This window comes from Leuresthes tenuis, unplaced genomic scaffold (assembly GCF_036924035.1).
Source record: "Leuresthes tenuis unplaced genomic scaffold, fLeuTen1.0.hap1 SCAF_21, whole genome shotgun sequence".
Lineage (NCBI taxonomy): Eukaryota > Metazoa > Chordata > Actinopteri > Atheriniformes > Atherinopsidae > Leuresthes > Leuresthes tenuis.
The window spans coordinates 21,026,902-21,052,720 of record NW_027325375.1 but is presented as its reverse complement, the minus strand read 5'-3'; the positions used below and the strand labels follow the sequence as shown (position 1 = coordinate 21,052,720).

At 38.9% G+C, this 25,819-nt stretch overlaps 1 protein-coding gene across 1 annotated transcript in view; it reads left to right on the top strand.

Annotated features, from left to right (window-relative positions):
* The first annotated feature begins 1,058 nt into the window (after nucleotides 1-1,058).
* opcml (opioid binding protein/cell adhesion molecule-like) overlaps nucleotides 1,059-25,819 on the top strand; it is a 278,248-nt gene continuing 253,487 nt past the window's right edge. Inside the window, exon 1 of the mRNA XM_072375306.1 lies at nucleotides 1,059-1,352. Within this exon, the coding sequence (XP_072231407.1) occupies nucleotides 1,292-1,352 (61 nt within the window). The 5' untranslated portion in view covers nucleotides 1,059-1,291. The remainder of the gene's footprint in view (nucleotides 1,353-25,819) is intronic.

Genomic DNA, 25,819 nt, shown 5'->3' with positions numbered 1-25,819 from the left:
TGGCTGAAACCGGGTCATCAGCAGGACAATGATCCCAAACACAGAAGCAGATCTACAACAGAATGTCTAAAAAAAGAAAATAATCGGTGTTGCAATGGTCCAGTCAAAGTCCAGACCTCAACCTGACTGAAATGCTGTGCTGGGACCTTAAGCTGCTCATAAACACACTGAACTGCAGTCAACTTTGTTCTCTGATTTCAAAGAATGATGTTTATTTTAACATGTTCTCAACCAAAAAAAGGCAAAGTTGTGCTGTCCATCACCTCAAATGGGGTGTGTACGGATCCTGCCAGCATTTGCTCATGCCTCGTGTAACTGTGAATATTTGAAGCATGATTATGAAGCACTCAAGAAGTGTCTGAAAAGCAGCAGTAGCTGGCTTCTCTTATGTCTTGGTGAGAATTGTGGACACGCTGTACAATATTGTATTTACTACACACTCCATTCCAACTGGTGCCCATAATTTTGAACCTGTTTCTTATTGCAGGACTCATTGCAACAACATGGCAGATGGAGGACACCCTCGTTGTTGAAATTCTCTTCAGAAGTAAACATTTTGAATAAATTTGCAGTTAATTAAACTGACATGTGACATGTGCAGACATGTACAGGTGCTTCGGGATGTGCAAAAAGGGTTGCATTTCTGAAAGACACATCTCCAGCAGTATTTGTAAGGGCTTAAAATTCCAAAAGAAAGTATTCATGAAATACCAAGCAACACCAAAAGATTTTTTTTTTATCTCAGATTACCTCTCACTTAGTAAGAGGTTGAAATGTTTCATTTACCTTGTATGAAATATCTGTCCTTGATCATCTTATCAATCCTGCTCTAGTTCTGTCAGAGGGCAGAGAAAGGAGTGAAGGTTTGAGGATTCAGAGCAGTTAGAAAAAAGAAAAAAGGGGGGTAAAAAACAGAGCTTGGACTGTTCATGAGTGTATGGCAGAAACATCAGCCAATGCGTGCTGAGCAGAGGCTGCCCTCCCCCTACTCTCCCCTGAATCTTGCAGAGTGCTGGTCCCCGTGCTGTAGTACGTGGAAGAGAGGGAGATTGAACGCTGCGTGAGAAATAATCTCTCTGCGTGAGCCGCCAACTTCTGCTTGCACTGGATTGGATGCATCTTCAGTTACCTGCAAGTGGGGATGAAAAGCTGTACAAACTGACAGAGACAAGGCAGAGAGGGAAAAAAATAATAATTGGGCAGCGCTCTGAAAAGCCCTGCTGTGAGGAAGATACAAAAAGAGCATCAATAAAACAATCGGGGAGATCAGACTCAGCGCTGTTGAGGAAACATGTGTAATTCGGTATTTTTCATCATCCTGTCATGGGTGTTTGCTGTGCTTGTGTTCCCAGGTAAGATTCCTTATATTCCTACATCTCTGTTCTTTGAATGTCTGTGTTTACATTCTTCTGTCTTCCACTCTGTGGCTCTTGAGCTCCTGTGAGTACATGGGGGGGTGCTATGATGAGACATAATCTGATGACCCTCTTGCTCTTCTTTGCTGTTTACAAGGTCTTGTGTCACAAAACTAAAGGTTTTTTTGAGGCAGATGAGTTGATCTCTCAGTGCAACGTTAAGTTATGCCTGCGACTCCACTGCAGGTACTCAGAAAAAAGTTTATTCCAACACACACAGCTAGAGAGTCTCGTAAAAGAGGATTTTTAGCCCCAGAGTGAAGGATTTTCCTTTAGTCTCACTCTAAGCTTTAAGTGAATTTAAAATTCAGACTGCTAAATCTTTTTCCTTGGGTCTGGATGTGAAAATCGGTTTCTAGAAGCTTCCATTTGAAAGAAATGGTGATCAGTTCATCTTGAGTGTAAGCAGACGTCAGTGTCATTGGAGCTCCTGATGAAGCTGCAATCATGATGTACCGAGGGGTGGAGAGATGAGCATTCTGGTTTTATCACTACTGTGCAATTCCAAAAAAAGCAATATTTTACATCAGTTACCAATGTAACATTAACCCATATATATATTTGACCACTGATGGTCGCTCTTCTCTTCCCAAAAAAATTGCTTCAGTCCATTTTTAATGAGCTTTGATTGAATGAACTTCCTCTTAAATGTATTTCAAGTGTTCTTTATAAGCATGGAAATGTCAGAACACAATAGCTAACAGTTTTGAGTGTAACATTTATTTAACAGTATTTTTTTTTACGCACTAATGCACATGACATGTGGAAGTGAAGATGAGTCCAAATATCTGTCAGTCTTGATTGGCTGTGAACAAAACACTGCATTGTCCTCATCGTGGTTGTTGCACCATGCCAGTAATTCCACCTCTGAGATTCAGAAGGGTTCTCCCACTGTGGAGTGATGTGTGTGGATAGCAACTGGAGAAAATCTAAAGCCATCAACACTATATTGGGAAATTCTCCAACATTCATGTGTGAAAACTCATTAAGATGTCTGCATGTCCTTTCAGGAAGGTGCTCACTAATATGTGTTTGGTAGGAGTCTGACAGAGTCTGACAGATTGGCTCTGGTTAGAGTTACTCTAGCATGATGGATGTGGTTGTGGGTATGCATTAATTGAACAAGATCTGTGACTTTGCTCACCATTTTGTTGTTCTGTCATGAGTTATCCGTCTCTACCAGATAGTGGTTTTGATACTGATTACATACTCTGAGTACGGTGCATGTAGGCGTGCCTAACTAAGGTAAAATAAATTATTGCGACCATCACAGAGGGGTGGTTATTGTGAATTTAAATTGGCTTTGACACTTACTATCCTCTCATTTTCGCATTTGAGTGAAATCTTGCTGTGTTTGGATATATTGTTGACTTGTTTTTGGTCTTGATTGTATGAACCAAAAAGGTCCCACATGTCCTTTCACAAGATTTTTAGGCAAAACTCCCACCAAATCCACAAGACATTTAAGAAAATTAATCTTTGGCTCTAATCTGTCATTAGGCCAGAGGTGGGGTTCACCCTGGACAGGTCGCCAGTCCTTCACAGGGTCACACGGAGGCAAACAACCATCCACGTTCACACTCACTCCTGGGGTCAATATAGAGTCACCAATTAATCTAACGTGCATGTTTTTGGGCGCTGGGAGGAAGCCTAGGAGGAGTTAGATATTGTAGAGAAAATTTTTAACAAAATAATTGAGACAAAATGTTCCAAAAAGACTATTTTTTAGCTGCGCTTAAATGTTTGATAGCATATTTTGAACTCAGTCTAAAGTGGGCTTTCTACACAACATATGCAGGACAACTGCACTTTAGAGGTCATTGCATTAGCATTGCTAAGAGCGATGTACTTTATTGTGTGTTTTCTTGCGCTCCTTTCCATGTATTGCTGTGTGTGTGTGAGAGTTACATTTACTAATAATCTGGATTCAACTCCAGCATGTTCCATTCTCTCCTCTTCATACTCTCTACTCGCAGATATCATCCCACTCCGTGCTTCTCTCCACCAAACCAGCGTTGTAATGTTACTGTGACAATAAGCTGATGAAAACGGATTGTATTGATACAGGAAAGTTTCTTTTGTTGTGCTCTATTTGTCATTATTTGCCATAGCTGACACCGGGAACATTATGCAAAACTAAGCACATATTAAACTGAATGAATCAGACATGGTTTGTAGGATCCCATGGAAACCTGTGTACTATCCAACATTCAATATGATTTTGTATTCAACTATACTCCTGTCAAGAGTTATGCTAGGTAGTTTGTGTTTCTTTTTTTTTCTTTTTAAAGCCTGCTGTGGACTCTGAAAATGGAATACTTTTGGTTTTAAACTGCACAATAGAAATGTCAGTCTTAGTCCTCCTTTCTTCTTTAATCATCCAAGGAGGAGTAGTGTTGTGTGTATGTCGTTTTTCAGTGTTGCCCTGCTTCAGATTCACACACTGGTCATGCTATCACACCTGGAGAGGGTTCAGTACACTGCAGTTTATCTCACATCTACTGACTGCTTACCTGCTGGTGTTGGGAGAGAGCCACCTGGAAGATTTGAAGCTCCATTCCGTCGGTTACAAGGTCATGTATCGTTACAGTCCATCACCATGGTTGTATTTTACACCTGGGATGGCTGTGCCCTTCCTTTTGAAGAAACAAAGGCAAATTAACCCGACATGTTCTGAGTTCAGGGGAAACTCCACATGTGTTATTTTAACTAGCAATTTCAGTTGTCCAAGGAAAAAGTGATAGAATGTGAAAAATAAATAAGCACCCAATTATGTGCTAAATTAAGCCGTATCCTGGCTTGTTATTATTCAGATGATTCATTTTTGTTCAGCCACCAGGAGACAAGTTCATTTAAAATGTGAACCTTTGCTTCCAATCTCCTCTTCCCCATTAGTGTGAGCAAAGAGTAATTACGAGTGTAGTTGAGCAGAAGACGCTTAATTTGATAAGCTAAGAAGTCTGTATGTTATGACACCCTTTCTTCTAAAATACTTTGTAAGTGAGTCAAACAGAACTGCTTCATTGGCTTATTTTTTATTTAATTTAGCACCTTTAAAAAGCACAATTGATTTCTCGCTAAGCAGCACAAGAAGTAAAGCCTTAATGACTTTACAACAAGGCAGTCTTGTAGCCGTGAAAAGTGTTTCTATTTAGATATGCAACCAAATGGTCATTCGAAGAACACGATACAATTAAGAGCCACATATAAAAACAAAAGGAGCCCACACGTCTACTGTACTCACACATGTTATGTGCTTGTATAATACTCTACCCGCTGGTGGTGGTAAGCTTAGTGACATTTCCTTTTAGAGCATCTCTGCAGCAAGTATGAGGGTGGAATTCATGATTACCAATTCTAAATCCTGTGTCTGTTTGTCACGTAAGATTTAATGTGTTTGAACGTGACACTTAGATATTCCCATTTCCCTACACCCAAATTGAAAACCCTTGGCTTAGAAGCAGTGTGTCATTTTTTTTATCTTTAGGAGCAAACTGGGCAGAATATTCATGAAAGAAAAAGCACTCCTCTGCCTTTATTTTCTCAGGTCTTTTGGGTTCCAGCCTTTCGATCATGGGTGCATGGCCACCAGCCACCTATGTGCTCATCTGAGTACTGTATACATGAAGTGATTTGTTGAAAGCCCCATCAGTCTGTCTGGCTGAGGCTGCACCAAGCTTACGTATATGCCAACTCATCAGGGAGCTGTATCAAAGAAAGGATTAATGGTTTAAACATTTATGTTGAGCCTAAAGTCAGAACATATGTATATGTATTTTTTTTAAGTGTCACAAAGATGGCTGCCTTTCAACCTGGCCACATCGACATAGTAACATACACTGAACATATAATGGGCTCTGAAGCAGTTCATGTTCAAAATTTCAGACTAAATTGTCCGTGCCTTCCCCGATTCTTCTCCTGATGATAGACCACACAGCTGAATCAGACTGAATTTGATTCCTAGCACAAACCCCTGAATGTTTTTCATGAAATCTGGAAACACAGAACAACAAAGGTATGCCCCTAGCTCCAGCTTGCTTGTACAGCGCTGCACCTCCACCTCTTTCATTTGTTCTGCGTGGAGCGAAGCTGTACAAATGCTGAGTTTGACAACAGAAACTGTGGGTTTATGGTTTTAAAAGGATCCCGGCATCCTTGAAGTGTATTTCATGCCACCTGCCTTTAGAAATCTCAGATGAGACCTTTTTCTCTCGAGAAAATTGACCACGCCATATAGCTCATTGCCTACAATAAGACCCAGCCCCATGTTGGAAGAGTGAAAGGGAACAATAAGCCATGACACTGTAAGGTGTGGTTTTACCTAAAGTTACCGGAACTCTACCTCGGTGGTTTCTGCAGATTGCATTCAGTTGCTAATCATCTAATTAGAAGAACTGAAACCAAAGTGTTTATGTTGGCAAGAAAGATTCCTTGTTTGCTGTCCTATTCAAAGTTACTAACCCAAGATGCATGCGATCCTCTACATGATCAGTCTGACTTTGGCTTCATGTTGAGTGGAAAGAATTGTACAGTATGTTACTAGATTTTTCATTTAGTAGCCACGCCATCTGTGTGAAAAGCAGATCAAACAGATAAAATAAGTTTTTGGTAGTTGTTAGTGGCTGTTTTTGATGGGTTTTTTTTATATCCAGCCCATCAAATAATTAAACGTGGCACCGTCTAATTGTAACTCCCCACGAGTTCTAAATCCTCTTTTAGGTTTTCTAAAAATGTAAACCCAGCATCGTTATCTTAACTTCAGGAAACAAGCTCAGTGGAGTGAATCTGTCAGAATGAATCAACAACTGCTTACTGACAGATCTGCTTTCCTTTCACATTTTACCCATCATCATTTGACACAAAGCTGTTGCAGCTGCTCCCACTGGTGCCACTGGCACCGGAGTTGGTAGAAAGAGAACATGTGAGGTCCCTCCCATTGACCTTGTATAAGAGGACAGCATTCATTTTTTCACCCTCATTTAAACGAGGAGAACTGACTATGCTTAAACTATATGTATTGAGCACACCAAAGTTCATTTTACGTCTGGTTTAAAACCTCACAAAAACGTCAGGGGGATTAAAAACAACTCCGTCGTGTGCTGTATATTAATGATGTTTCCTTAGAAATGTAGTGTCGGAACTTCTAAAGTACATGAATTCAAATGACCATTTTAAGGCTTGAAGCGAGGCTCATTCACGTGCAATGTCTGTAAAATAAGAATGAAATGTTTGTGTTGACTAAAGTCCAATTAACATTAAAACCAGCTATTCTCTGTTAAATCATTGAGGAAAAAAAACTTCTATTAACTTTTTACAGATAACAGTTTGCTTTGCAGACAAATATCTCTTCAAGTCTGATTGAAATCACTCTTATTAGAGATTTGATAACTATTCACAAGGACACTGAATAAAGTGATCTGATGAGATGTGTATTTATATCTCTTCAAGTATTTCATTAAAATCAACTCTGTTGATACGTGTATGTTTAGCCTGCCCGCTATCTGCTGTCGTCTGTAGACAGTCTTCATCTATGGATGAAAGTCTGCGGCAAGCACCACTTCTGAATTACATATCTATTTCTCCAGAGGATATGACAATGAAAACTCTATATATCTGATTTAAACGATACTCTCCAAACTACAGAGCTATGAACACGCAAAATAGAAAAATGTGTGAACACATTTTGTCAGAGCATGGTCATTTAATCGGCCGCTCCATGTATCAACTGACAAGATTAGAGGAACTGCATCACATCACTTAACCCCCTATCTGCCTTAAACAAAACCAGAATAAACAGAGTTATTCCAGCCAGAGAGAGATGGACAAATTTATACATATATATTTTTTTGTTGGTCACATTCTTCCTTCACAGTGATGTTGGTTTTGTTCTCTTTCTTGTTAATCATCCCTCTCTCTGTACAGGACCCCTGACTCTTTTGTTATCTGGCAGATCATCTTTGAGCTTCCAGTCATCCTATCTTGCTACTGTATTCCAAATCTCCAAAAAAAAAATGTATTTGCCTTTTCCTTGTATTTCCGGGTTACGCTGTGGTTTCCTTGACTGAACTTGAGAAACCTCCCCTGCAGAATCCAGCTCACTGTACTCTATACATGCATTTGGCATCTTATGTGCACTAGTTAACTGAAATATCATCCAATATATCTTGCAAATCTCTGAGGTGTGTCAAAACTTGCATTTCTTTTACATCTTAGTCTTTGTATATGTTTATTCACAGTCCATATCAAGTACCGTGTCATTTCAAACACAAGAATTACAAGTTTACCAGTAATTGTCTATACGTCGTTTTTAAGAACATTAGACAAGAAAATAACGACAAAATGTTTTGCTTTGTCAATGATTATAATTGAATTATAGCTTAAATGACTGGATTATTCACAGTAAAACAAATTTGCGTTTCAATGTATACTAGTTTTATGATCATACCTGCTACTTACTTTCTGTGCCATGCTATGAATTGACTTGACATTTTTAACTCCGCGCACCTCTTCTGTCGTGTGCAAAAAATGATGTGCAAAAAAAACAAAAAAAACACAAAAGGTGCGTTTGGCTGGTGGTGCACTTATTGATTTTTAACCTGTAGCCTGGTGCAAGGTGCACATTTGCAAAAAAAAAAAAAAAGAGGAAGAGCTGTAGGGGAAACAGGTACATCTCTACAACCGTCTGTAGGACCCGTCCCAGTTTGTTAGCCCAATGTCGAGTGTGCAAGTATGATAGGGGAGATCGTTCAAGACAAGCTTATTTAAAGACATTTCCTGTACTATAACATGGGTGCATGTGAAATGTTTTGCTGCACAGCAAAAAGCAACTGCGACTTTGAACTGCCTTTAAAAGTATGTTCTGCCTTGACCTGATGCAGAGTCAGTAAAGATGTGTGCAGGTTTTCATAATGAGCACTGCACTGTTGTTACTGCTGCGCCTCATTAGTTGAGCTCAAAGCTGAGGAACTGTGCTATACACTTACCTTAAGAGTAAATTTTGGGAACGAATTTGTTGGATCTGTTGAAGTAGAATTACAGTAGATTTATTTCTGGTTCATTTATTTTCCCTTCAAGCACGTCTCTATGTTACACCCACATACCTGACCTGCATTAATAAAGAACTAGGACTTTTCCATAGGGATGTAAAAATTCCTCAACAGGACCCCTTTTGTAATGACAATGAGTAAACATAGTGAAAAGTAACCTCAAAAAACGGGGTCATGCTAGAATGCCTCAATCTCTTTACAGCGCCAGAAGTATGCAACACTAGCTGTTAGATTGGAAATAAGGGTTGCTGACGTCAGCAAACGACAGGCTCCCGGCACAACCCTGACTCTGGAAAAAATAAAGGTTTAATCCTGTCAAGTCCATCTGGCGAAACAGGAATATCATCTATCTTAGGGTGTAAAACAAGAGGGAGCATTAACAGCTTATCATATTCATCTTATTTGTTCACATTTAGTTTATATTGTCTCAACTATATGTAGCTTAGTTTAGCTTATCATTCTTAACTTTTTTCACATTTTTGTACATGTTGCTGGCCAAACATGGTCAGCCTTTTTTTTTTTTTTTCAGAAAAGACTAGGGATGACATGGTGGTAAATGTATACGAAACCGTGATGCTGCAGAGCTGTCACTTACTTTACATTTAATCACGACTATGTGTAGCTAATTGCGGTAAATCACAAATTCATAGTTTAGGTACTTAATGTGTTATGTGCTGAAATTGCAGTGCTAATAAGCTGTGTAAAAATAGTAGATCAGAACTTGGCAACGGCTGAATAACACAAAATGACAGATGTGATTAGATTGTTCATAATAAGCCATTCAGTAGCTAGGATGACCCAAAATCCAGGACAACTGTCATCTAAATTTTTGATACTGTAGAGATAAAGGTCAGCTGTTTGTCAAGTTACAACATTGTCATTGGTCCTTACTCATCATTGTACAGTCAGTCGAAACAGGCAAGTTTTCACCTTAAAGTTAGACTACACTAAAGCTTAGAAGTCAGTTTCTTGAAATTCTTTTCTATTTAAAACAGTTGCACTTAATTAGCACTGTTGTTTTTCACCAAGCTGTTCCAAACATAGTCTAACACATATTACATGGAAAAAAGCTACAGCGGTACCTGTTTTTCATGACTGGAAGCATTCATTCACTCATTCGGTGTGTAAAGCGATCTCTTCTTCCTGATTTGTATTGAAGGTGGTCAATGACACTGTTGTGCATCATTACCATCAGCTACAAAAAAAAAAATACTATGAACTGGTCAGTTACCCAATTCTACCAATAAAATCCAGATGAATTAACGTTTTTTTCTCTCCACACTGTTAGCATGCCAATACATGTCTTGTGACCAGAGTCTATAAACCAGTTAACCACTGTGTATTCTGGACACCTGCAAAGTGCACTTGGACAAGACTATGAACCTCACATTCTCACCTGTGTGTGCATCACAAAAAAAAAAAGATACTGCATACATGTAGATTAGGAAGCTCTGTGCAAGTGTTTGTGTGAATGAGAAGCACTTTGTAAATCACTCAGCAGCACCTGTATATGGTTAAACAGGTGTGGACCATTTTCCATGAGCTGTAATAGCACACGTTTTTTTTTTTTTTGTAACAGCATTGAAATGGAATTGCATCAGTGGCTTGTTACCACATTTCACTCTCTGCACGTAAAGCTGAGAATTTATCAAGCTGATTTAAGACAAGATAAAGTTGTGACCAAAATTTCCTCAGCTCTCCTGGTCCTGTGTGTAAATCGAACAGCACGGCCTCTACAGTATCTGCTGATTAAGCCATTTATCATAATGGGACACGTACACCTAGCTATCGACGGTATCGCTGCCTTGTTCTCCCAGCTGATCACACAGACTGAAAATGATGGATTGCAATTATCAGTGAGTCAAATTGGTTATGAAAATTAAGCTGTTGATGATCAGTGTGCATCCGCTTCAACTTAAAATCTATGCTATCTAACGTCACTAAGACCTTATTGTGATTATAAATCATGCTGACCACAGTGCCCCCCCACACAGAACAAAAACTTGTGAAATTTAAGCGCAGCTCGAGCTTTTGGCATTATCTTTTTTAATAAAATATATGATGGACAAATCCAATTTTTAACTTAGTATTATTCACAGTTAACATAGCGTAAATCTGTAAAGAAGATGGAAGGTTGAACAGTTCATTACTGTATCTCTTCCCCACCCTGGGGATCATATCATGGATGTGGCATTTTGACATATTCAGAGTCTATCCGTAAAGACATAGATAACTTGTCAAACTCCTGAAATAAAAGAAGTGAAGCAGGGAGGTGTTTCTGCACCTGAAAAAAAGATGTGAAAGTGTTCAGCCGTATGCTGGATTTTATGTGTCTGGAAGGTAATTCCCTGTTTAATTTCTACAGGAGTTCCTCAAAATGGTCGTGGCAGTGGCTGAGGACATACAGTGGGTCATGGAGTGCTCCAGTGCTCATGGAAAACCAGAAAAGCAACGTTCAAAGGCAGTCAACTTGTTTTTTCAAAGCCCAAAACAAAGCCAGCTTACATGAGCTAGGTTTTGATTTGGGACAGTGAGAGAATTGTTACCAAGATTTACAATGGAACAATCATTGACAGTGACTCACTTCTGCCACACAGCCTTAACATTGTGACAATAGTGAACACAGGCTAATTGTCTTTGGATGGGTTACATTTGCAATAACATGGTATCTGTTAGCATGAGTGAACCGACCCAGTGAGCATTCAGCGGATGTTTGAAACTAAACGAAAGCATTGTTGTCTTTAAATAACTGTCACTGAGTGTGCAACCGCTGTTGAGAACAAACCTACATTATGAGGCTGCAGAGCTTACTATGAAAGGGTACTGCAAAACAAGAATCCAGTTGGTACAATCGGATTTGAACCACAGTATGACAGTATTCTGGTTGCAGACAAATGCTCAGTTTAATCAAGGGCTGTTAACATTCAGAACAGACCTTCACTGATTCATTTATCTAATATTTACTGAATCATAATGGACCATTGGATGGGGAAATCAGTTTAGCTGTAACAACTTCCAAGGATTAGTGACTCGTAGTAGTCGTTAATATGTCTTTAGATTCAATTTTGAATGATAGAGGCAAACAAACAAAAGTCTCAAATTAATAAGGGCACTTCTATATTTCCTTTAATGTACCTGGGAAGGATCTTTAAAGCTTCTTTTTAGTGCAGTGGGGACGTGGTCATGGTATTCTGGTGATTAAATTAAGCTTCCCTGGACAAACAGGGTTTCTTGTTTTTATCTCATGTAATAAAGAGATTTTTTTCTACAATCAAAGAAAGTTATCAGAACTAGTTTAAAACTATTTCCTAGTGTTGACGTATTACAGTATCTTAATGCCTCTTTGCCTGTGTATCAGCTGCAGTCCAGAACGCGAGACAGAATCATTTTGCTTTAGTGAGCAACCTGAAGAATGTGTCATTAAGCGAGAACATTGATGAGACCGCAGATTAATTCCTCAAAAGTGCATGGCTGAAAGCTGCAAGACAGAGGGGGTAGAGAGAAAATGTCAGGATTGAGAAATAAAGATGTAAATGTATGAAAAGTAAATGAATATCTGATAAGAGACAGAAACTCATTCAGAAGCAGCACAGTGTTTCAAGGTTTGAGGTTTAACTGAGGTTTGTTGCCACAGCAGTTCTAATTGCTGCCAAAATCTGAAGTTAGATTTTTCACTTCAGTTCAGAAATGTTTGGACGCAGACACCAATTGTGTTTTAGCTGTTAACTGAAGTACAAGCCCATTTCCCAAGAGGTTGGGATGCTGTAAAATGTCAATAAAAACAATGCAAGAATGCCGAATGGAAACTCACTGATCAATATTTTCTTCACCATATAACGTTAAAAGTGATACATTTTACTATCCACCCATCCATATCCGGCTCAGGCTCACAGAGGGACCACAAAGTTGTGGAAAGGCTGGAAATTTAAGTGAAATTAACAGTATACACACCCATTCCACCAGATCTGAAGGCTATAATTCGTGTGCTAATTAGGATGAGGGATACAGACAGGCCGAGCAGCATTATCTATTCCGAGTATTCTAAGTCTGGAGTGTTGTGAAAATCCCAGACAGCAGCAGTTTTTTAAACACTCAAACCAAAGATCAGCTGCTGGGAATCATAAGTGAGAAGTTGGACCACTCTCACAGTCTGTGTAGTTGTTATACATGCAGAGCACAACAGGATCAAAACTTTGAATTGAACGTTCGATCAGATAACATGAACTCTGACCCACAGACTCAACACATTATCATCTGCTCTTAGCACTTTTAATACCACTGTCAATAATTGGTAAATGTAGCTGACTTAAAAATCCAATGGATCGCATAACAAACATAGGAAAATGTACCCCACATTTAAAAATATTTGGCTGCAGCAAGGTAATCTAATGCAGGGAAAAACATTCTGGAAAAACAGTCTGACTCACCGGTTACTTCATTCGTCCCTAACCACATACTATTCATGGCTTCACAGTCAGTTTTATCAGTATTTTTTGTTTTGTTGTCGGTATATTGTTTATACCTTTAAACAGGAGAATAACTTTTCAGCTGAGAAACCTTATGTGGGAGTAGTTTCCATTAGTTTCAGGACATAATTAAACTTATTTTTTTATTCACTTCACATTGATTAGTGTTCTTTAAACTAGCTTTAGCAGGTTACGCATACTGGGACACCACAGGAATGCTTTTTGAAAAAAAAAAAAAAAGGTGGAGATGTTCTGCAAAACACAAAAATTATTTAACCATTGTTTTCCCTGAAACTGGGCAGGTTTCTTCTCTATCACAGGGCTAAGACTGACATAAATAAGACAGTCATGCATGCATGCTGCCACTCAAACCTTCTGCTAATTTAGGAATATAAATTAACCTAACATCCATGTTTCTGAATAGTGGGAGGATCCTTGTCACCGCGAGAAAACCCACACATGCACAGGGAGAACATACAAACTTATGCTTCATCATCATCATCTTCTTTTTCTTCTTTCAGCTGTTCCCACTTGGGTTACAGCGAATCATCTGTCTCAATCTCACTAAATACATCGCTTACACGGTCTCACCCTCTGCATATCCTCCTTCACTACTTCCATGAGCCTCCTCTGAGGTCTTCTTTTTTCTTCCTGCCTGGCAGCTCCATCTTTAGTAGCCTTTGTCCAATAAATACACTATCCCTCCTCTGCATATGTCCAAACCATTTCAACTTGGCTTCTTGAACTTTTTAACTCTCAAACTTTACCTAGAAATAAATCTCTTCTGAGGTGATCACATAGTTTGTGTATTATTAACACAATATTGACAATACAACCTCTACCAGAAGAATCTTACATCTGAACATGCTAAAATCGGACAAGATAAACTTCTCAATGTTTACATGGCATTAAAAAGAGAAACCACTATGTTAATTTGACAAATACCAGATTTTTTTAAATGCTTATGAGCATCTTAGTCTGATCATCTGAAAATCTAACACGACCACATAATATTGTTTGTGATTGAGGAAATCCTGCATGTATATACTGAACTTGACTCAAACAGGCCTTGGTCTTCTGTGCGTGCTCGAAGCACGATGTCTTAAACGACAAGGACAGCGGCCCAATTAAATTGCCAGGTTGAATTATAACTGTAGCTTCTCATAACACCAAACTAAAATATCTTAACAGCTCATGGAAGGGATTTCCAAGTCACAAAAGTGTAAAAACTGTTTACAAGGGATAATGATTTTATGTTGGATGAAAACTTAACATCTCCCTCCTGGCTCAACAAGCAACAAGAGATATAGCTACAGTGATATTCAGTGGTTTATGGCTAGATGCGAACAAACGCAGGTAGCCAGGCATCAAGTTTGGTACTGCTTCTTGGCCAGTAAGTGCTTTGGTGCATTAAAAAAAATAAATAAATAGAACTCTACCCTGAAAAAATAAATGAATAAATTACTCTCGTTAACTGGCAGAGGTGTATAAGACGGACAGAAACGCAGTCAGGTCACAACACAATGACACAGAGTTGCTGTTTGCACAAGCTTTGGAGGCATAGCAAAACAAGTTTAAGACAGAATTCTTGGATGGATTCCTTCAACCCACACTGATAAGAAAAAGCAATCATCATTTTTAATGAGTAAGTAAATATTTCATAAACCCCTTTCACATGTTGCCTTCTAAAAGTGCATTTGGTTGTACAGCTTTGCAGTATACCAGGACAGTGTGTTTGAAAATGACTGTGACATTTATCAGCACCTCCATTGGGATAGATAACCCTATTTTGTGATAGGTGGCTTCATGCATTATTGACTCAGGCATCAGCATCAGCTTTACATTGTACTATCTCTAGGTCTACTTTTTTTTTTATAAAAGCAAAGAATCTGACAGCGCAATGTAACTTTATTTGGACCTTGATAACGCCTTGGCTGCCAGTGCTCTTGGAGTCAAATTGTGATAAACCTGAACGTCCCAAGGTTCATGTCCACAGTGGGACCATAAACAGTTTGTCTACATCGTCACTTTGAAGCAGCTGTACTCCTGTATGCCTGTGATGAAGACAAAGCTATCTTAATAGCTTGTTGCTTAATGTCTGATCTGGAATATGTTTTCAATCATATGCTTCTGCGTGTACCTTCAGATGTCTGCCTTATTTTACTTGTTTGCAGTCCTAATGTTGATGAAAGACAGTTTCGCTGCTTCTACTTTAAAGCTGCTTTCAGATTGCTGCTGCTGCCTGGTAATATTATTTTTGTCATTGTTGCACAGGTTGCAGGAGGTTACCTCCGATCTTACCAACCTGTGCAACACAGGCTGATTTAATCATGCAGCTAAATTAAGTGGGATTCTGTATTAAATAGGCGGAATGATGATGAAATCTTATGGTCCATGTAGATGACATGGCATCTAGCGTAAAAAGCCTTTATATAAAATTGTGTATAGTTTCTGTCTCGTTGTGTTACACACTGAAAATGTTAGCAATCATGATTTCTTATGGCAGAAGCACAGACAGAGCTATGTGCCTTTCGTCATCTTCCTTCTAACATTTGTCTTCTGTTACATCTGCATTGGAAACACTAAAGATGATAACACTGGCCCTTAATGATAATAATTTAAAGGGCATGTATTGGCAATTTTTCAGAAGTTGACAAACTTCTTAATGAGGTCTTATTGACAAAATACAACAGCGATACAGTACAACTCTGCCTTTTTAGAAAAGGATTTTATAGCTCTTTTCCTTGCATTTCACTGAAATGAGTCCACCTAAACTGGTCCTGTACTGCAGCAGGGCTGGAGAAGCCTCTCATTGAAGACTCTGTTGTTTAATCATTTTGTTTTATAGATTGTGGGCAGCCTAGTTCATGATATTGGGAGAATTGGGCAACATTCTTCTTTATCAGCCTGTTATGTTTCTTTAAATCATTGGCACTGATGCTGCTGCCTCAACAGATGGCTGCAAAGCAAAATGCGCTCTCAAAGATATGCAACTTCTCGCAACCATTGAAGAAACTAAACTTCCTCAAAATGTACAACCTGCTCTGTTCCTGTTGTAGACTGCTTCAGTGTTGTATTGCCTGTTTAGTCTGTTGTCCAGGTGGACACCCAGGTCTCTGTAATCCTTCACCACCTCACTTTTCCTCAAGGTGCTTAACTGAATAGTAAGTTGTTTTTAAGTATTAGACTGGTAGTTAAATCCTCTTTCATTTGAGTCCGGTCAGGTCTATACAGAAGTAGAACTATTCTATAAATTGGTCAGTCAGTATGAATCTTAGCTTGCAAATAAAAACACATTTGCTTCATTACTAATGTCAGGGCCTTTAAAACAACACTGTAGCTGTCTTTTTGATGTTGCTGTCATGGTTTCTTGCATTTTACTTGCCCTGATTTTTGTGCAAATATTTTATACCTAAATCTAAGAAGAAACTGGGCCCAAGAGCAAAAATCCTGACATTTTTCTGCCAAATTAGTTCCACTGTTCTTCAAGGAAGATGGGTGTAATCCAGCATATAGTCTTCAATTTGTGTTCAGTGGATCATTTTTAAACATTGCAAAGAGGAGCGACCGGTGCAGAAAATAGGCTCAAACTGTGATTTTTTTTTAATGGTAAACCTCTAATGTGTTATTTAGGGGTAAACATGTTTGCCTTGCTTTTCTGTGCTTTGGAAGATGCTAAAACTACGCTGCTATAGTTCTTACTTGTTGTGGTTGTTGAAAAGATCTCCAATTCCAACGCCCACTGTGGAAAATCCTTATTAGTTTCATGGTGAGAGTTATGTGAAAATAAGCATCCTTACTCCAGGAACTTACAATGTAAAAGGAATAAATTTAAAAAAAAACAACTGGAGACACTTTGTCAGTCAAATAGTTGAAGCCTCACAAAATATCTGGTGCTGGTATTATCACCTTTACAGTCACTTAAGCTTTGTTCTTTTGCTTCCTTTGACAAACCATATTAAGACTGAACATATCACCAGGCAGCATACAAGACCCTCTGCTGAACTGCAGTGCAGGTGCTAAGCAACAGCAAAGCTGCCAGTTAGGTATAAGCAGAGGTGAATATAGGCTGAAAAATGTAAGTGGCGTCTGGAAAAATGTAGTGGAAAGTGCAAACAAGGCAAGTCTGGACTTCACTGTTGAGGTCCGAGCCATAAGGGAGTTAGGGTGTTAGCAGCAGGGAGCCAGCATCTCTGAAGCTGTTAGAGGGAGGTTGAACTGAATTCTCGACCGTTCCTTTCATAAGTGTTTTTATACCTGAAGTAGCCTCATTGATTTAAGGTTACTGTATGCCTCTGCTTCTTAGTACTGAGGACATCAGTACATCCGACCATTTATAAGCCAGCTTTTTGAACTCAACTACTAAAAAGCCAATTAAAGCCTTTCCCATTGCCTCTAAGAGAAGGTTTATAATTGGTGCTCCTAAGGCTGCAACTTACCAGTGAAGTAAGCCGCCACCTCCCAGAGGACATGCATGTTACTACAACTCCACGAAGAGATGGTCTTATACTATATCCTGCGGGCTGCGTTTCTGATGATCATGACTGAAATAATCAGGTCTACTGCTTTTGACTGGACCGCAGTGGTCAGCCCCACACAGCAGGACCGAGCATAAGCATCCAGCTGTCTTGGTGTAAGGCTCAAAGAAATAATAAAGATCAATCAGTCCCTGGATTGATGCCGTCGATTTCACAGCTTCCATGTGAAACAGATATATTTGACAAAATTTAACTGACTGCTGATTAAACACTTGAACATGAAACTCAAGGGCCAGTTATTAGTGGGCGTTAGTGGATTTTGTGGCCTGTGTAAAACAGGCTTCAGTTAATTATTAATGAAAGCAGAGCAACAGTTCAATTAATATAAGCAAAATGTTCAGCTGATATGGTTGTTTGTATACATATGAAATAAGATGTTTTGTGTGTGTGCGCGCGTGTGTGGGTTTTGTTTTCTGCAAAACCAATTTCAAACCATTTCAACTATGGTGTGTTACTAAAGCAATAAACTTGTGTATAGAGTTAAAATAATCAAGTGCGACGTTACCTGAAGACAGAACACTGTTAGTTTTATATAGTAAAGGTGATTGAGTGACCAAAGCAATTTTAGTTTCAACAACAGTAAAATCTCGTAAATGTTGCTAATGTATAATCAAAAACAAAAGAATACGACATCATTTTGAAGGAAATATAATTGAGTCATGACACTGAGGTTATACATACATTTGTGTAAGTTTAAATAAACTTACAGCACTTACACTTCCCCACACCATTCAAAAGTGTATAAATATAAAATATATACATGTTCCTCCATTATTCTGACTTGGATATCTTATCTATGGTGAGGACCAGCTCTGCCTCTGGGACCTTTAAATGACTTTAGCCTACAGCGCTGATTATGTCATCAGCTGGCAGCAAATCCTCCAGAACGTCTCTGACACGTCTCTGATGAAGAAAGCCTGCACAAGATTTCTCATCAGCATTTTATCAACAGAGGAGCAAATTACCAAGTTAGCATTGACTGACAAGGACAGCAGAGCGAACAAGGTCCCCTGACCTGCACCACACAGACTGTTTGACATTGGAACTTTAACGCTTTCCAGCATTCACACACACTCATATGTTGGGCAATTTACAACAACAAGGCACAGACAATGGATTTGAAGGTCCTACCTTTGACCTACCACGTGCACTGAAGCATGCAAGCATGAGCATGCTGTATGTGGTGTCAGCACAAGGAGGTATAAATTCTTTCTGGTATGCACCTGACATATGCAAGCACGCTCTCCCTCTCTTTCATACATACTGTTAATGTCTGCAAGTCTCTTGTACAGCCATTTTTTGTTTTTACTGATCTTCTAAGAAATGCTTTAACCACATTTATTTAGCAAAAGTGAATGTAATCTCCAAAATCCTACCAAGTATAGGTGTAATTTTGTCAAAGCCAACATTACTTGTGTGTTTGCATGAGGTGTTGTGTTCATATGATACATGGCAGTACATCCAGCAACCGACTGCTTTCAGTGTTATTCACAATGGTGAAGACGAGATCATGTCTGAGACCATCAGAGGTCGTTATGAGCTAAAACGCTATTTCTAAATATCTTTTAATCTCCATTTAAAAACGAACAATGTTTTCAAAAAGTTCTACAATCATAAAACTATACATACATCCAGGATGTGGCACTAAGAAGAAACTCAGTGATGGATGACAGTATGGATTGTGGATAAAACACTTAACCAGATATTGGGGGCGGCTTCTGGCTTCCCTGGGCCTCATGCTGAAGTTTGCCTCCCGATGTAGGAATGTGTGTGAATGTTTAACAAAGCACTATGTAGCCTGTAAAAAACTACGTATGAATTGGAGAATTTAGTGTTAAAAGCACTTTGAGAGGTCATCTAGACTCGCTTTTCAAGTACAGTCCATTTACCATATCTAAATAGCCTTTATTTGTATTTTTGTCCTGAAATGTTGACTGTGGGTGTATTAGACTCACAAGAGCAAGAGCTGCTCATGTTTTTCTGGAGTGTTATGAACAAACAACGAGATCAACTAAAGGTGGCTTGAGGGAGGTGGGGATAAAAACCTGGGATAACAAGTTTGGCCACCTTGGGACAGCTATTTTTCTTACTTTTCCCTCTTTTGACTTGCTATTTATTTTCCTTTTAACTACTTATTTAGATGAAAAAGCAGCAATCTTGTCAGGGTAATGTTTTATGGACAGAAGAAATCACAGGTAAGTTCTTTGGAAATGCACTGTATCAGTTTATAGAAAAGGAAATTGAGTTTAAAAGACATAAACATTACCTTGGTTTAGATTCTCTAATGCTGTGGACCTGCTTGCTTCCTCATACATTGCCTAAATGTATCAAAGGAATGATGAAATCAGAAGATATAATACTTGTGTCAGATAACTTGGTCTTAGGTCTTGATGCATTCCTGTCTATTATTATGTCTGTTATCATTTCAGTCTCATTTTGCCGACGATTAGTTGATTAGTGTGTTGTGCTGCTGTTGCCTTTATGAGTGTGCCGAGTCAGCAAACTTGTTATCCCCACAAGTGTTGGGCCTCAGAAAAGGTGGTAAATAAAAAAAAAACAGTGCTACTTCTATCATATCTGTACCTTATATAGGTAAACACTGACACTGTTGTGTCACTGGATGGTCTGACTGATCGTTTCTTTTAAAAAAAATGAAGCAATAGTTCAAAATGTGGAGTAAAGCGAGAAGGCAATGATCTTCTAACTGGACAGATTCAGATCGATGAGGAGCCGCGCGGCTTTAATTGTCCCCGCCTGCGGTGTTATGACTCTAAGACAGGCCGATGTTAACTCTCCGATGTCTCGTTCACACAAGACACAGGCACAGGTTAAAGCTTTCGAAAGAATGATGACAATTTAAAAAAGAAATTGGGAAAATTTATTTCAAAGTTTGCCTGGTGTGCCACTCACTGTACGATACAGTTGGGCTGTCACCAAGATGGTCACAAAATGTGATATTTGAAGCCCTTAAAAAGAGTTATAACAATAATAAATTAGTTTTATTCTGGCGAAAGCAGCAACCTTGGGTTGTGTGTCTCTGCTCAGCTTTGTGTGGCGGTGGAGATGGCAAAGACCGTGATATTGGTATTGTTACTGTTGCAAAGTAATATCTAATTAGATGATACCATTGTCAGGTAGAAGTTGATGCCAATATGAAACATTTAATCAGGAAATGTAAAGAGAAAATTAATATAGAATGAATAAAACAATCAGAACAAGTGTTCCTCAACTTATACAGTAAATTCCTCTAAAGAATTATATCAATGCCACTTGTTCACCCAAAGATCACAGCCTGATTATCCTATGTTACTTGAATGGTGGCTTGGTCAGATGCAGCTGGGGTTTTTATTATCAGTCTGGAAAAGCTTTAAGCTACCGTGAGCTGACATTAAGTCTCATCTGACCCAAAAAAAACCAACAAAACAAAGCAAAAAACTGTGCAATATGTGAGCAGCTTCGTTTATGTAAATGTTTATGTTTAATTTGAATTTCTGCGGTTTCATCAAGTTCTTGAGTGTTTAGTTTGGCAGAAATGTTAAGCCTCTTCTCAGTGTTTGTGTGTGTCTGTGAGCGAGTCTGTGTGACACGTGGCTGTAGTCGGAGAGCAGAACGGGACTTTGTTTGATCATAGATCAGAGACGCCACTTGGCCATCAGAGTTCCGCCATTATTTATTGATGAAACAACAATTTCAGCAAGACACTCCCTCCCTCACCTCCTCTCCTGTATATCACCAGGGAAGCTCAGATCTGTGGCTAACAGATGAGCTCTGAGCTGAATGCTTGTTTCTCCGACTTCAAACAACAAGGTCATTCGGGGCAGTTATCACTGAACATGTGCAGATGTGTCTGCTCAGGCCCTGCCAGCAGGAATTGAAAACTAAGTACTTTTATGGTAGGAAAACTAGTCTTTAAGTACAAAAATTCTTCATAAATCTCATTATTTTTCCTAGTAAACTCAGTGCAACTAATTGCAACTATTAATAGAATACTAAGTCAAATGATACTGGGGACCTTCTGTTCACATTTTAGCCCCATCAGCCGAGCCAGTTTTCTCTTTCAGCTGTCACATCTCATTTAGTGTCATCTTGCCCTCAGCGATATAAGCATTGGCCCATCAACACTCTGTCACTGCTGTTGGTGCTGCTCGGACTTCCACAAGGCAACGATGAGGTCATATTTGTTAAAAAAGGAACATTCTGCACTGGGCAAAGTCAGAAAGGGTGACCCAGCGGATTCCAGGGCTTTTTAGAGAAGTGTTGCTGGTCTTGGTGTGCGAACTCATGCAGGTTTATTTTAGACATGGTACAGTTGTGGCTTGTGAACATGGCAGCCTGTGCTTGCACCAGGGATGGAAGCTTGTCCATTTTTTATTTATTGTTTGGAGCATTAACAGCAACATTTATGTATAATATATTGGTTTGTTCATTCTGTTCTGATAATATATCACACAATAGTCACATACATTTCCTTGAAATCACACTGAGTCCCACTTTCTGCTTCTTATTGTTTAACACTACAGTCGCTGTTACTGTCTATTTGTTATCATTATTATTTACATTCAGTCAGTGTATACCAATATAAAAGCCAAATATGCCTTATTCAAATAGAGCAAAGCAATAGCTGCCTCTCATAAGAAGGATCCTTAACGGCTGCAATTTTTATGATGCCGTGTCATCAGGTCTCTCCGGAGACATGTTCCGAAGTCAAGAACCCCTCAGAGAACTTCGTCTTCCGTCACATGAAATTACGAGGATGCTTCTGTGCATCTTCTGCATTCTCAAAACACCCATGATCCTCAATACGTGGAAAGTGAAGGTGGACCGATGTTAGCACAATATGGATTTAGATATAGGTATCAACTGCTCTTCACAAGATTTTGGAAAAGAAAATGTTTTCTTGTTTACAATCCTATGGGAATAAGTAGGGGGCCAAATCTAGAGAGATTTCAGAAAATGTGATTCATTTTTGATTGTTGTTTTTGGTCTTGGATTGTAAAACGATCAGTATGCTTCTTGCTCAGGTGCACAGACTAGAATAATGGCCTAAATGATAATGATATGATATGAGATGACAATATCTCAATGATATGTTTCTCTCTTTGCTTGATCATGTGGTGGATGGTCTCCATGTGGATCAGATCTAAACCAATGTTTTTTTGTACTTTTTGCACTACATCTGCTTTGCTGTGACTTTATCCCCATGACTGACCAATTCATGAACCATATGATGGTCATCCCTAAAATGGGTGCATGTTATTTGAATGTACGAGTTATTAATTACATAAAAATATCATACAATACACTACTCTAATTAGGGTTGCTTCTGCAGTTTATATTTTGTTAGCAGAGATTTATCCATATCAATGGGTTTGAATAGTTTTCGTAAACATTTTTCACTTGCGAGTAGTGAGTTGTAGCAATTGTAGTGGGAATTATGTTGTATTGCGGATGTAATTGATTCATTGTTAGAAAGAAAAACGTGTAATTTATTACGGAAAGTGTATATGGTGTGTATGGCTCTGTTGGAAATCACCCTCATTAGGGGCTAAGCACCCCTAAAGATCAGACCCTAGATTCATCCACGAGAAAGATGTAAAAGACTTTTGCAGAGAGATATCCACGGATGAAACAAAGTGAGATACGAGAAAGGCAGATATGATGATCTCTGAGCTTTGATGTGTCTTTTGAAGTGGAACTACAGTTGAAAAGTGAGTTATGTGAAAGACAAAGTGCGCCCTGTTGCATTTCCTATCTGTTTGTTAAAAAAAAAAAAATAAATCATCTGGTCCGTACCACGGCTCAAGATCAGGTAGAAACAACTTCATATCAACAAATACATGTTTCATGATGTCATGAACTGGTGGAAAGGTAGGACTCAGATGCAGCTCTTTAACTTCCAAAACAAGGTTTATTCCAAAAACAAGACAAGGCAAAAACAAAGCGTGGCAGAGCCGGATCAAAAATACTTAACTAAGAAACAAAACAAGACTATGACTAAACAAAGGAACATGGCTATGAGGCAGGTAACCAAACTTATCATTCTGTGGCATGAAGGGATAGTGAGGATTCTGCAGTGACTGAAAGGAAACCAGGAGACTAAATACTGTGGAGGGAGTGATCAGTGAATGAGGTGCAGCTGTGAACAATGAGCCAGGTGACGTGAGTGAACCGAACGTGACAGGGGAAAAACATGACTAGAACATATCCTGAAAACAAGATGATTAAACATAAACTGTGACATGAACAAACTGTGATAGAACAGACTGTGACACATGATGTCATTATTCAATAGCAGTATGGGGAAAACTAAGTACACCCCGTGATTCAACAGCTTGTAGAACCACTTTTATTAGCAGTAACTTAAACTAATTGTTTTCTGTATGATGTTATCAGTCTCTCATAATTATGGAGGAACTTTGGCCCACTCTTCCTTACAGTGTTATTTCAGTTAATTGACGTTTGTCGGCATTCATTCATGTACAGCTCTCTTAAAGTCACACTTCTTCTTTTTTTTTTTAGACATTCTATTGTAGGAGACAATGTAAATCGCAGAATTTAGCAATGTTCATGTAAGTATTCCACAGAAAGAAGGTGACAAACATTTATTATCTAGGGTTAACGTTTCTGATTTCTTATCCAGGCATTTTATTTTATTAAGAATGAGCTCTGAGCTGTTAGGTATGGTTTATTTGAATTGATCTGAGATGAGGGTCTTCAGCAAACAGGCCCTAAAATCCCGACTTATTTTCTATGAATCTGAGGCCACATTTTATTGGTGATTACTTTAATAATTTCTGTTCATTTCAGAATTGTGAGTGTTCTTCATGAGAATGAAGTGCCTTACTTCTTCTTTGCACATTAATCAATGAAGTCATAGTATTGCATGACAAAGTGTTACCTTGCACATAGTGGTCAGCCCAAGTTACCCTGGTCCTTGTGATGATTTGTCAACACTGACACATATTGCCTCTGCTGTCTGTAACAACCTTTGAGTTTTCAGCTCTGGAAAATAGGGCTCAAGAAAAGACCACACAACAAAGCAGTGTTTGCTCAACTTCTCCTCTGCTGTCTATTTTTTCATAATGCTGAGACATCAGAAGCCTGACACGCTTGATTTGGGACGTCCCTGAGCTTTCTGAGGAGCTTGAAATACCATTATGTCTGAACAGCAGTGAACGATGGCTGTGGACATCTGCATGAAGCCTCTCAGCCTTGAAAGAGTGATACATCCTCAGGTGCTGCCTCAGAACACAAATAGTCTATCTGGTGATATGCATTTATTAGCTTTTTTTCATGTTTGTATTTATATTAGGTCACTGAATTCGATATATACATCTCATCCCTCTTGTCAAAAACTAAAAACAAATGTGTACCCCAAAAAGAGATGCTGAAGTCCAGCTGCAGTGGCAAGAAATATAAACATGGAAATAAACAGAAAGAGAAACGAAAGAGGCTGTGTGGAGCTCTGTGAGCTCTGGGCGGTCACTTTGGAGAAGCAGGGAGGAATTCTGACAGAAGAGCCAACAGCTACTCAGAAAGTGGACACAGAAAGGCAAATATTTGCCATCTAAAACAACTCAAAACCAAAATGGCATACATATAGATATTTGGAAAGGTAGTGCCCCTGCAGTAAGCTTTCCAACATGTCTGACACCCCTGCTGATGGATTCAGCTGATCATATGTTGGGCAGCCACTTTCTGCTTCCCATTGTTTAACATTACAATTATTCATTCTGTCTATTTGCATTCATCAGTGTTTATATTTCATCAATGCATAACAGTTTATGATATATTGGGCAGCCACTGTGCATGCAGTGACACAGAATGTCAGAATTCTTCCCAGATTTTCCAAACTGAGAGTGCTCTGATCACTCTTTGCAGCTGGTAAGACTCTGACCGCTCATCAAAAAAAAAGAAAAAACTGACCCCAGTTCACAAAATTTAAATATCCCTTGAACTTGACCTTGTAACATACACGACCCCTTCTTGTATTTTGGGTAATGGGAGAATATGATGCCATCAAAATCAAATTGATGCGAGGTAATCCCTTGTCAGCATCAAAGAGAGAAAGAGATGGGCACATGTGCACATTAACAGCTTTGTGATGACAACAGATTGTGCCCATGCAATATTTCATATCTGAAATGCAAATGCTTGCATGGGAAAATAATTCATTAGGGGAAATCTGTCGCTTCACTGAGCAGACGGATTAAAGTTTCTCAGCCTAAGTCTCAAAGTTATTTCAGCCTCTTTTCTCACATTTTATTAGGACGCCTTGGCAAAGCAAGGCAACGCAAATAGAAACGTTTCGGCTCTCATATCGACAAGGCGGGCACTGTACATGTAGAGATAAA